The sequence below is a fragment of the Lissotriton helveticus genome, chromosome 1_1, assembly GCF_964261635.1.
Source record: "Lissotriton helveticus chromosome 1_1, aLisHel1.1, whole genome shotgun sequence".
Taxonomy (NCBI): domain Eukaryota; kingdom Metazoa; phylum Chordata; class Amphibia; order Caudata; family Salamandridae; genus Lissotriton; species Lissotriton helveticus.
Genome location: NC_136057.1, coordinates 1,383,388,386 through 1,383,400,229, shown reverse-complemented (window position 1 = coordinate 1,383,400,229; position 11,844 = coordinate 1,383,388,386). Strand labels below are relative to the sequence as shown.

At 42.9% G+C, this 11,844-nt stretch overlaps 1 protein-coding gene across 1 annotated transcript; it reads right to left on the bottom strand.

Annotated features, from left to right (window-relative positions):
* Positions 1 to 4,487: 4,487 nt before the first annotated feature.
* LOC144764092 (uncharacterized) lies at positions 4,488 to 11,595 on the bottom strand. Its single transcript, XM_078650256.1, has 3 exons — positions 11,536 to 11,595; positions 8,194 to 11,215; positions 4,488 to 4,634 (listed from the first exon to the last, which is right to left on the bottom strand). Exons 2-3 carry the CDS (start codon positions 9,493 to 9,495, stop codon positions 4,488 to 4,490), a joined length of 1,449 nt encoding a protein of 482 aa, XP_078506382.1. The 5' UTR covers positions 9,496 to 11,215; positions 11,536 to 11,595.
* Between the last annotated feature and the right edge of the window lie 249 nt (positions 11,596 to 11,844).

The window sequence follows — 11,844 nt, the reverse complement described above, 5'->3', positions numbered from 1 at the left end:
TCCCTTTAAACTTAGCTTCCCTGTTGGCCTCTTCTTCATAACTCGTAAGTGAGGCTCTAAACTCTGCATGGGTGTCAGCACTGTCCTCTTCTACCATCCGAGCCTCCAAGGCCTTCAGTTTACTATCGAGGTCGCGGATCGTGCGCTGAATGTTGCGCAGAACCCGAAGCTTTTTGATATGCAATATCCCCTTATCGTTACCTTAAATGCTTTCCAGATGTGTTCGACTGAGTCGACAGAACCCTTGTTTCTAGGAAAAAATGCGGCAATTTTATCGCCGAGTTCAGTGCGGAACACAGCGTCCAATAGGACTGCTGGCTGCAATCTCCAGTGTGGCCTAGGGTTATCCCACCCAGGTACCCGTAGGTGCATCATGACCAGGCTATGATCGGAGTACGCCCTTGGGAGGTGTACCACCCCAGTCACACCCGCACAGATCTCTCTACTCGTAAAAAAATAGTCCAGTCTTGCCCATGTGCCTGTCAGTGATGTGAAATGTGTGCCCTCTTTCTGAAAAGGATGCAGATAACGCCATGTGTCCACCAGGTCACCCTCCGAAATCACGCCCTCTAGAGCCTCCCTGGACCTTGGCTTGTAATGCGCCACTCCATCTGCCCTATCCCGGTGAGGAGTCAACGCCAAGTTAAAGTCTCCCCCCCAAATAACGTGTCAAGACCCTACGTCTAGGATTTTGCCCCAGAGCGTGTGAAAAAATAATGGCATGTCCATGTTAGGTGCATAACAACTTACTAGAGTAATCGTGTCATGGCCCAGTCGTCCCCACATCAGGGCGAAGCGACCCTCCGCATCTAGTAGTTCGCCATGTGCTTGGAATGGCACATTGCGTCTTATCAGCATAGCAACTCCCCTTGCATAGGTAGAATAGGAAGAGAAAACACAGGCACTAGCCCATTTGTTCGCAAAGGTAATGTGTGTCTGCGGTGACAGGTGTGTTTCCTGCAACATGGCAATTTGAACTTGATGGCGGTTTAGGTATGCAATCACATTTCGGCACTTTTTAGCATTGTTAAGACCCCTTATATTCCATGACATACAGCTCAATTATGCATCAGACCCCGGTCCCGCCATAAGGTAAAGTACATCATAAAAATGAAGCATGCCACATTAGAGTCAGCAAAGCCATCTCGTCTCAGGTAAGAACAAATGCCACAATGGTTTACCAATCGCCTTTCCTCCCCGTTAACTGAAATCTCCCCCACAAAAAAAACTCCCCCCTTCCCCCCATAACTTCCACAACTCGTTCCCATGTTTGGGGTATACCCGTAGGGGAAACAACATCAAGGGCGCACAACCACTTCTTCCTCCGGTAGCCTCCCGTTCTGTACCACCCTCAGTGGAGGCCAGGGCAGGGATAGTGGTCCCTGGAATACTTTACCACTGGAGAAGTCATGCAGTCCCAAACTGTAGTAAGGTGTCCGAGCCCTCTGAGACAACGGTCGTAGGTCCAGACCCATCAGTCAAGAACAAAAGCAGGTCGTCCCACAGAGGACGCATCATGTCAATCATCCTCGGCTACTACTGGTGGGTCGTCTTCGAGGTCTGCTTCGCCGTTCCGACCCTCCCTCTGCGGAATCCTTTGCGGATTCGTGAAAAATCTCTGCTTCCCCCGGTGTGTCACTCTCAGCTTCACCGGGGTAGAGTAGAGCATATTCCAACTGGGCCTCACGTAGTTTCTTTTTGACAGGCAAGAATTTGCGCCTTTCTTCCTGCACTAGAGGAGTGAAATCAGGATAGATAGAGAATGTGACTCCATTGTAGTGCAGGTTCTGCTTAGTTCGAGCTGCTCTCAAGGCGACATCTCGATTGCGATAATTCAACAGACGAGCGATGATTGGCCTGGGCGGCAGGCCAGGTTTAGGGACCGGGGCTAGCGACCTATGCGCCCTTTCAATGATGAATTGAGGTGAGAAGGCATCCTCTCCCACCGACCTTTTGAGGAGCTTCTCCACGTACAGTTCCATCCTGTCCGTGTCTGTGGACTCCGGAACGCCCGTGACGTGTATGTTATTGCGTCTGCTACGGGCTTCCAAGTCCTCGTTCTTGGCTGCTATAACTCATAGTAAATTATCCATACGGGCAAGCTGAGTCGTATGGGAGGCGGTGACATCATCATTGTCTGAGATCCGCTGCTCCGCTGTCGTGATCCTCTCCTCATGCTGGTCGACTTTATGTACTAGGGCATCCATCCTGGAGGACATCCTGTCCAATTTCTCCACCACGGTGGCGAAGCCCTGTCGCATCTCCTGTAACAGGTGGTGCATGTCTAACTCTTTGGAGGGAGAGGTTGTGGCAGTAATGTCCGCACCACTAGGGCCCTGCTCGGCGGGAACCGTCTTCGATCCTTTCTTCGCGCCCTCAAAGCTTATTTTCGTCTGGCGGTTTTCGGGGTGCACCATCGTGCTTTTGCGCCTATCGCCGCCCGCCGCCTTTGGATCCGCTGATGTAATGGTGGGTGTCTCTAGCCCTAGTAGGGCACCGTGATACCAACTAGCACGCCTCCGAGCAGGGCGCCGTTCCAATGCTATGCCCCGCGTCCCTCAGCGTTAATGAGGCCCCACAGTTTAAGAAAGGAGTGTAGCGAGCAGTTCAGCCAGGCAGCAAGTATAAGGAAATCGGGTATGGCAGGAACTACTCACAGGCCCCCGCTGATATCAGCCAGAACCACTTCATTCTAATTAATTGATTGTTCCCTTTTTAGCCCTCAGCAGGGCAGACAAACTGCCTTCTCCTCAACTGGCATTTCCTGACGACATTGTGTTTCCAGTTAGTGTTGCCCAGCCTGGGTGTGGTGAGAGTAATTGACGGGGCTGGAGGAACACGGATGCGGGTCAAGAGACTGCATGATACCCCATTCCCTACCCTGTGCTTCGCAGAACTGGGCTGGTGCTGGAAGGATCTTTTGGATTCCCTTTGGAGAGATCGACATGCGCTTTTATGCCCTGCCCCCAGTAGGCCTTAGTGATGCATGCAGGGACTTGTGGTCTTTAAAAAATTATTTTTCCCTCAGTAGGTGCCATGTAACAGTTTATTTTCTTACAGCATTGTCCTTACATTAAAAGCCCTTCAGTGGGCCCCTCGATGCCAGGCAGGCTCATTGCTTCCATATTAGCAGTGCTTCCACAAATCAGCATAATTCCTCCGTGAGCAGCCTCTTCCTCTCCAAGATGGTGCAACCCCCCCACAGCAGGGCGCCGTGAATTCTATTGTTCTACAAAGGCCCGTAAGCTTGAGGTCACACTCGACTGCTAATTCTACCTTTACAGTTCAATTACAAGGAACCCTGACGCTGCATACCAGAGATTCTTCTTCATTGCCAACGCGTTTCGAGTCTCCACTGGGGAAACCTTTACTTAGGTAAACACAGAAGCACAACAAGTCTCAGAAAAAAAGCAGTCTACATTACACTACACTACGAATCATTTACTCATGATCAGTCAGTTGTCGGAAGGGACTGGTGAGGTGAGAAGTAAGTAAGAGAAAGTGAGACGAGTACTTTAAGGTGGTCTAAAGAGTACGGGGTTGGCTGTAAAAACATGATACTTAAAGAGACTGAAGTGGTGATTTAAAGATATTCTGAAGGGGCGATGAAGAGAGAAGGACCCGCTGAGGAAGATTTTGATGTGAACAAGAGAGGAATGAGGGCAGGATCATTGAGGGTATTTGATAATAATAAGAGCAGAAGGAGAGATATTACTTGAAATATGGAGAAAGGTGCGTTAGGAGGGTGCATACATGCAAACACTCCTAAAGCCGGTTGTGTGAATCCCGATTTTTAAATTAAATAGCAAGTGATAAAAGGATGAAGCCCCTAGTGTATCAAACTCCCCATGAAAACTAGCAGCCCATTAGCCCCAGGCCTTTACTCTACAAAACAATTTGATGCGAGTGCAGGGCAGACACACTGCACACGAAGACACACCTAGGCGGTTTACTAACGATGACCGTGCCATATATCATCCACTCTTTCAATCATATCCCTTGGGGTGGATTAGCCAAAATTAAACACTTGTTAAAATTTCTTCTGAGCACACTGCTGTATGTGACATCTCGGAAACAAGAAGGGACCATGAAACACAGATTGGTGTTCAGAAGAAGTTGTGAAATAAACATTATAACTCCTGAGAGTAACCCATTTGGTTAGGTGGACATTCGACTATTACGTTCCTCCATGAACTGGCCGGCTTGCACGGTCGTCCCCTTCTGTGTGTGCTGCACTCCCCTACCCCTACTCTAATTGAACATGGGTTCTTTTACCCCCCTTCCTGCTCAGTAGAAGACATTGTATACACACATGTATACACATATTGCCTGTGTCTTGCATATGGCGGACGCCTCTGGGTGTAGCACTCCACCCTTCAATAGGGCTTGACTTTTTACCTCCTTTGTGCAGTATCATGAGCTTGTTCTCCTTTCCTCCTGTTTTCTTTGTTATATTGCTTTGGTTGAAACGAAAGTGTTTATCATTATCAATGTGGCAGCTGACACAAAGACAACGCTGACGTTATATCTTTATGTATATTTTCTGCATGCGCCGCATGTTGCAGCAGATCTCTTTTTGCTGAGCCGATTGTAGCAGCAGTCTCCTCATCTGCATAAAACTCAATAAACACATTCTAAAAATAAAAATAGCTCCTGAGAACCTAGAGATTCCAGCACAATCAGTTTAGTGCTAAAGGACAAACACCTACTGTTATATTCCCGAGTTAGGCCCATGTAGCGAAGCAGATCATTTTCTTACATTGACCACACAAATAACATTTCCAGCTGTGACCTTTGGTACACATTTGCATGCACTACAATGTTGGATTAGTTTCTACGAAACTACACTTGTTTTACATCGAACTTCGCGCAACATTATCACAACACCCTGAACATCATGTACAAGTCTTGTTTCATACTATGTACAAATGCCATCACTATCTTTATCCACGGGGCGACAGGGCTATCTATATAATATGTAAATTACGGGACCCCCTCTATCTGTATTTTGGTGACCGGGGAAGAGAGAGGAAAACACTATATATCAACAATTATCAAAATTCCCCCGTGGTCAGAACATAGTTTCTTTTCAGGCTTCGCTCTCAAAATTTATCAATCAATATTCACATTTAGTGCAGGAATAACAGTCTCATATTTTTCATTTGAATCTTTTTTATTTCTTTTTAGATTTTATCAAAATTATTTAAAACATTTATCTTATTTATCATTTTTTGAGTCTTTTTTTTAAATGTAATTCATCAAATCATTAACATTTTTTAACATCCAAATAATTTAGACAATACAAATATCATCATTTATACAAAATATATTGTTTGTTCTAAATAATGCATAAAGACGACAAAACCAATTGTACCCCTAAAGCACACAGAAACTACCTCACATACATCACATTCATACCGTTTCGCACTCTTCCAAGTTCTAAAACAATCTCTAAGTTTGGAATAACAAAGATCTTAAAAGTTTCCTAACGCCAGGTCTACGCGTTTCGGTGGGATGGGACCACCTTCCTCAGGACCAGCTTAGAAATAGTTTTATCCTCTCATTCTTCTTTGTGTGCAGGGTATCTGTAATTTAAAACAAGGGTACAATATCATATTCCTGTAATTAAATCCCTACACCAGGGCACAACTCTGTTTGAGTATTGATTGTTGCACTATATACAATTCGTTGCGACATTCACTAGGAGACATCAAAACACACCTAGAAGTAGCGACACCATAAGCCTATAACTGTTCATTTTATGTGATCTACAGCAAGAACAACTCTAAGGAGGAATGATTTTACCAGCCCCTTATGTTGTGAACAGTTTCTCAGGAACCTATTAATACTCCTTGTGGACCCAACATTAACCTGTCAGTATACAGATCGTGTTCCTAATTTTTACCTTCCAATCAATTCCATACAAGACCTTTCCCGAACCCGTTCATTCGTGGTCAGTATGAGCAGTCCATATGTACCACCTAAATCAAAAGTACAACCTATCACGTATTTGTTCTAAATTCCCAGTATATAAAGTTGTAGACATTTATCAATTTCTGCTCTTACCACTAATATTGCTGCAACTGTCCTGTATACGACTCTTCTTTCTGACTTCGTTAAAATTGTAGTGTATTCTTTTGGACACTCTAAATCAAGGTATTTGTATCATTATTTCACTCGTTTGTTAGTTGTTTCAATTCTAAACACAGTGATCTGGAGCAATTCTTACCTCAAGGTATCTTGTCCTTTACATCCAAAGGGCCTATTCTTCAGATTTTACGACCAAGGGGCGCAGGTTTGGAGTATTTTAAATTTTGATTTCTATCCAATCTAGGAGACAGCAATAAACGCTTAGTTTTCTTGTTCTCCCTTTGATTACACTAATGGATTAAATCAATAAAGCTAACTCACTTTAGTAACTAATAATCCGGGGCTAACTTCCGAATCTTCTTATGTCTCGCCTTTCCTGGGCGCTGCTTAACTTCTCTGCTCGTCACTTTCTGGGTTGTCGCAAATTCTGCATAAACGGGTGGACAAACAATCACACATATCGTTATTGTGGCGTTTCCCTTTTCCTCCCCCTTCGATGTTTCCAACATCGTCCGTTTTCTAGCTTCTCAGCATAACTGTTCGTTTCGAAAAAGCCCTCTTTGCACAAGGGGGCTCCGACCTATCTCCCTAGCCCCGTGCTGCTGCTCACTCGCGTCTTGGACCTCTAACCTCGTCTTACGTCTCCGTGTTAACTACCATCAAAACTTTCTAAATTTCCCTGGTTTTTCAAAGAGACCCCGTCCATACTGCTTACCTCATTTATGGTGCGACCTTCCCTAAGTGGATTCTTCCTGCCTGGTCTCCCCTTCTGCGGCCTGCGAAACAGCCAGTGCCTGTTGGATCTTAAATAGTAGCCCTCATTCCCGCTACTACCGCTTACGCCCTTTCACCGCACCGGAAGCAATTCCCATGATTTCCGGTTAGATTCGTGGGCGCCATATTGGGTAGGGATCGAATCATTAGTTTTTCTCGTGTTCTTAAATCTTAATACGCTCCATCTTAGTCATGTCCTTATCATATTCCCGTTATACTGTTGAGGACTGTATGTTTATGACGACTACATGAGGGACCTCCTTACCTTGCTCATTTTATGGCTGCTCCAAATTCTCTGAGTTACTAAATTGTATATAATAACACCTAATAAGCTTATAGAGAACTCTCTATTATTAAGCTGACTTATGGCTAGCATCCATGAAATTAATAAGTCTACTTCTGTTTAGTTACAAGCCACGAAATATTTTCGTTCAGTCCCTTGCGAACACTATCAAAGTGATAGATCCAAAAACACTCGCGTCTTTTGCGAGTGTACTCCATAGTCTGACCCAGTCGGAGTTGGACTTTCTCCAAAATACACCACCGCAGATCACTTTCACTGTGATCAAGATCTATGCAATGCTGTACTAGTGGTGCTGCTATTTTCTGTAGTCTCACCGCAGATTTATGTTCGCTAAATCTGAGGCGAAACTCCCTGCCTGTTTCTCCAATGTAGGCGAGGTTGCAAGGACACATAATTACATACACAACATTGCTACTCCTACAATTTGTTAATGATCTCAGAATTACTTCAAAGTTATTATAAGTAATCCTTTCAGTTGTGATTGCTGCCTCGCAAGCATGACACGATCCGCATCTGTGGTTACCTAATACAGGACTATGTCCTGTAATTGAGCTCTGATTACTCTTTGTTTTCTGTTTGCTCCTAGTATGGACCAGCCGGTCTCTTAGATTTCTATTCCTCCTGTAGGCTACTAGGGGCTTTGTGCCAAAATTCTCACTCTCTTCCGTTTCCAGTATGTTCCAATTTTTGTTGATTATATTTTTGATTTTATGGTTCAAAGAAGAGTGATTAATGACACATGTGATGCGATCTGCCGGTTGTCTTTTTGTGCCACTTAGTAGAGAGTCGCGATCGAAATATTTAGCTCTTTTGAAGGCTTGTCGAATTAGGCGGTGTGGATACCCTCTGTTGAGCAATCTAATTTTTAGATCTGTTCCGTGACGTTGGTATTCTGTTAGATTGGTACAATTTCGGCGAATCCGAAGGAATTCGCCGAAGGGAATGGAATCCTTTTGGCAGTGTGGGTGGAAGCTGTTAAACTGGAGTATTGTGTTTTTAGCGGTGGGTTTCCTATATAAACTTACTTCTAGTATCCCACTACTTCCATTTATCTCAATATCAAGGAACTCTACCTTCTCAGTGTGGTAATTGGATGTAAACTTCAGATTGGGGTCACTAGAGTTTAGCCAACCTATATAATCCTGCAATTGTTCTTCTGTACCATGCCAAATAAAGAAAATGTCGTCTATGAAGCGCCGCCATAGACGAACGTTCTCAAAAAAGGGGGCGACTTCATTATACACATGCTGTAATTCCCACTCGCCCATATAGGCATTAGCTATGCTCGGCGCACAAGATGCCCCCATGCTGGTGCCCTTCACTTGTTTGTAAAGGGCACCATCATAGTCAAAAAAGTTGTTCAGGAGGACAACCTCCAGGCATTGTAGAATAAATCTGTCAGGTCGGCTGTCCGGATATCTTTGCAGAAGCGAGGATACCGATTGTAACGCTTGACATTGGGGTATGTTGGTATATAACGCCTCAATGTCAAGCGTTACCAGTATGTTATTCCTAGCATCGAAGGCAGTGCCCTCTACCTTTGTGATCATGTCTCCTGTGTCCCGGACAAATGATTCGTATTTTTGAGTCAGGGGGCACAAGAATTTATCGATATATTTCGACAGAGGCTCTGTACACGAACCTATAGTGGAAATAATCGGTCTCATTGGGGGGTTGACTTCACTTTTATGGGTCTTTGGCAGACCATACAGAGCCGGGGTGACTGGATTCGTTTTATTTAAGAAAATTAATTCATCTTCACAGATGAATCCTTCTTCGAATGCATTATTAGTTAATTCTCTTATTGTTGTGGTGAGTCGTTGTAATTCTCTAGGGTGGGCTGGCCTGTAGTGTTCTTCTACACTTAACATTTCCCGTATCTTTGTGTCATATTTATTCTTATCGAAGACTGTGATCCCCCCACCTTTGTCACATGGTTTTATTATCAGGGCATTATTTTTCTCAATATTATTGAGAGCTAAGTTTTCCTGTTTTGTGAGGTTAAAGTTAGGTTTATTTACTCCTGTGAGAAGGCGAGTTATATCTTTTAAAACCATACGTTCAAAAATCTGAACCTCTGGTCCTACTGTGTCTAAAGTTGGTGTGAAACTAGAAGGTGGTTTACACCCTGATCGATTCAGGTTCTCCTCTTCTCTAGTTCTACCTTCGAAGTACTTTTTGAGCCTAACTTTCCTGAAAAATGCAAATAAGTCTTCGTGAAGTTTGAATTTGTTGAGGGGGGCACAAGGGACAAATGATAGGCCACGACTCAGAACAGAAAGCTCTTCTTTATTCAAATCAGAGGATGATAGATTGTAGATTGGCATTGTATCTCCTACTCTATCACTGTTTTTATTTTCTCCTGAGTCTACCACCAGTATTGCTGGTTCCTCGTTTTCACGTATCTTTGCTGAGGTTGTGGGCTCATCGTTTGGTGACCTCCTCTGTCTTGCTGCCAGTGTACATTCCTCCCCCTGTAGTTGCCTCTCGATAAAAAACCCCGAGTCTGGGTGTTCTGGTAACCCTGTCTGCCTCTGTATGAAGGTCTGGAGTTGTAACGTCCTCTTCCTGAGTCCGGATAATTATCCGGATCTGAGTCAGAGGAACCCGTGTCTGAGAAATTAGTATAGTTTCTCTTATGAGTGTTATCATAATTTGGATTATAGTTGGCTTGGTGCCCTCCCTGATAGTAATTGGGGTTTAAATATGGGTAGATCTTTTCCTTCGTAAACCAACGAACATCCTTTTTCAATTTTTCAGTTTTCTTATTAGTTAAATAAGTGTCAAAATCCTTCATCTCTAACTGGATCTTTTCAAGTTTATTCCTTGCATCATCCACTGCACTTGATGTTTTTAGCTTCTCTTCCAGTTCCTCAATTTCTTTGCTGAGTGATGTTAAGAGATCTTTCACAGTTTCAATAATCAGCATCATCCAATCTCTGGAGCAACGGTTTGAAATCAGGGACCATCGCTCCAGAAATTTGCGGACTTCAATGAATAAGGCTGGGGCATTACGAACCCTAAGACCTGATGGAATCACTCCCTCTTTCAAGTATGCAAGCATGTAGAATGCATGTGATTCTATACGTTTCATTTTCTTTTTTAGATTTAGAAGGTTTTGCCATTCGCTGTTATCTCCTAAGGGTGTTGCTGCAGGATTATTTTCGTTGGTTACGAGTCCCAGTAGGGAACTGAATTCTTCGTCCGAGAATCCAAACGTTTCCAGTTTATCCATATTAATACGGGATTTCCTAGTCACTATTTCGTTTAAATTTTAACAGATCTGCATCAATTACTAATTGGAAGTCTATACCTCAGTGGTGCCACTATTCTGGTGCAACAATATCTCCCAGCAATGTCAAACAAGCTAGAGTGGAACTAGGTTCCAATCTTAGTTATGGTTCTATATCCCACAGTTCAAAAACCGTGAACAACAATATGTAAATTACGGGACCCCCTCTATCTGTATTTTGGTGACCGGGGAAGAGAGAGGAAAACACTATATATCAACAATTATCAAAATTCCCCCGTGGTCAGAACATAGTTTCTTTTCAGGCTTCGCTCTCAAAATTTATCAATCAATATTCACATTTAGTGCAGGAATAACAGTCTCATATTTTTCATTTGAATCTTTTTTATTTCTTTTTAGATTTTATCAAAATTATTTAAAACATTTATCTTATTTATCATTTTTTGAGTCTTTTTTTTAAATGTAATTCATCAAATCATTAACATTTTTTAACATCCAAATAATTTAGACAATACAAATATCATCATTTATACAAAATATATTGTTTGTTCTAAATAATGCATAAAGACGACAAAACCAATTGTACCCCTAAAGCACACAGAAACTACCTCACATACATCACATTCATACCGTTTCGCACTCTTCCAAGTTCTAAAACAATCTCTAAGTTTGGAATAACAAAGATCTTAAAAGTTTCCTAACGCCAGGTCTACGCGTTTCGGTGGGATGGGACCACCTTCCTCAGGACCAGCTTAGAAATAGTTTTATCCTCTCATTCTTCTTTGTGTGCAGGGTATCTGTAATTTAAAACAAGGGTACAATATCATATTCCTGTAATTAAATCCCTACACCAGGGCACAACTCTGTTTGAGTATTGATTGTTGCACTATATACAATTCGTTGCGACATTCACTAGGAGACATCAAAACACACCTAGAAGTAGCGACACCATAAGCCTATAACTGTTCATTTTATGTGATCTACAGCAAGAACAACTCTAAGGAGGAATGATTTTACCAGCCCCTTATGTTGTGAACAGTTTCTCAGGAACCTATTAATACTCCTTGTGGACCCAACATTAACCTGTCAGTATACAGATCGTGTTCCTAATTTTTACCTTCCAATCAATTCCATACAAGACCTTTCCCGAACCCGTTCATTCGTGGTCAGTATGAGCAGTCCATATGTACCACCTAAATCAAAAGTACAACCTATCACGTATTTGTTCTAAATTCCCAGTATATAAAGTTGTAGACATTTATCAATTTCTGCTCTTACCACTAATATTGCTGCAACTGTCCTGTATACGACTCTTCTTTCTGACTTCGTTAAAATTGTAGTGTATTCTTTTGGACACTCTAAATCAAGGTATTTGTATCATTATTTCACTCGTTTGTTAGTTGTTTCAATTCTAAACACAGTGATC

Coding starts and splice junctions, on each gene's coding strand:
- LOC144764092 (XM_078650256.1), bottom strand. CDS start 9,495: ATGCCAATCTACAATCTATCATCCTCTGATTTGAATAAAGAAGAGCTT. Junction 4,635..8,193: donor GAAGTAGTGGGATACTAGAA/GTAAGTTTATAT, acceptor TTTTATTTTTAG/AATGTGTTTATTGAGTTTTA.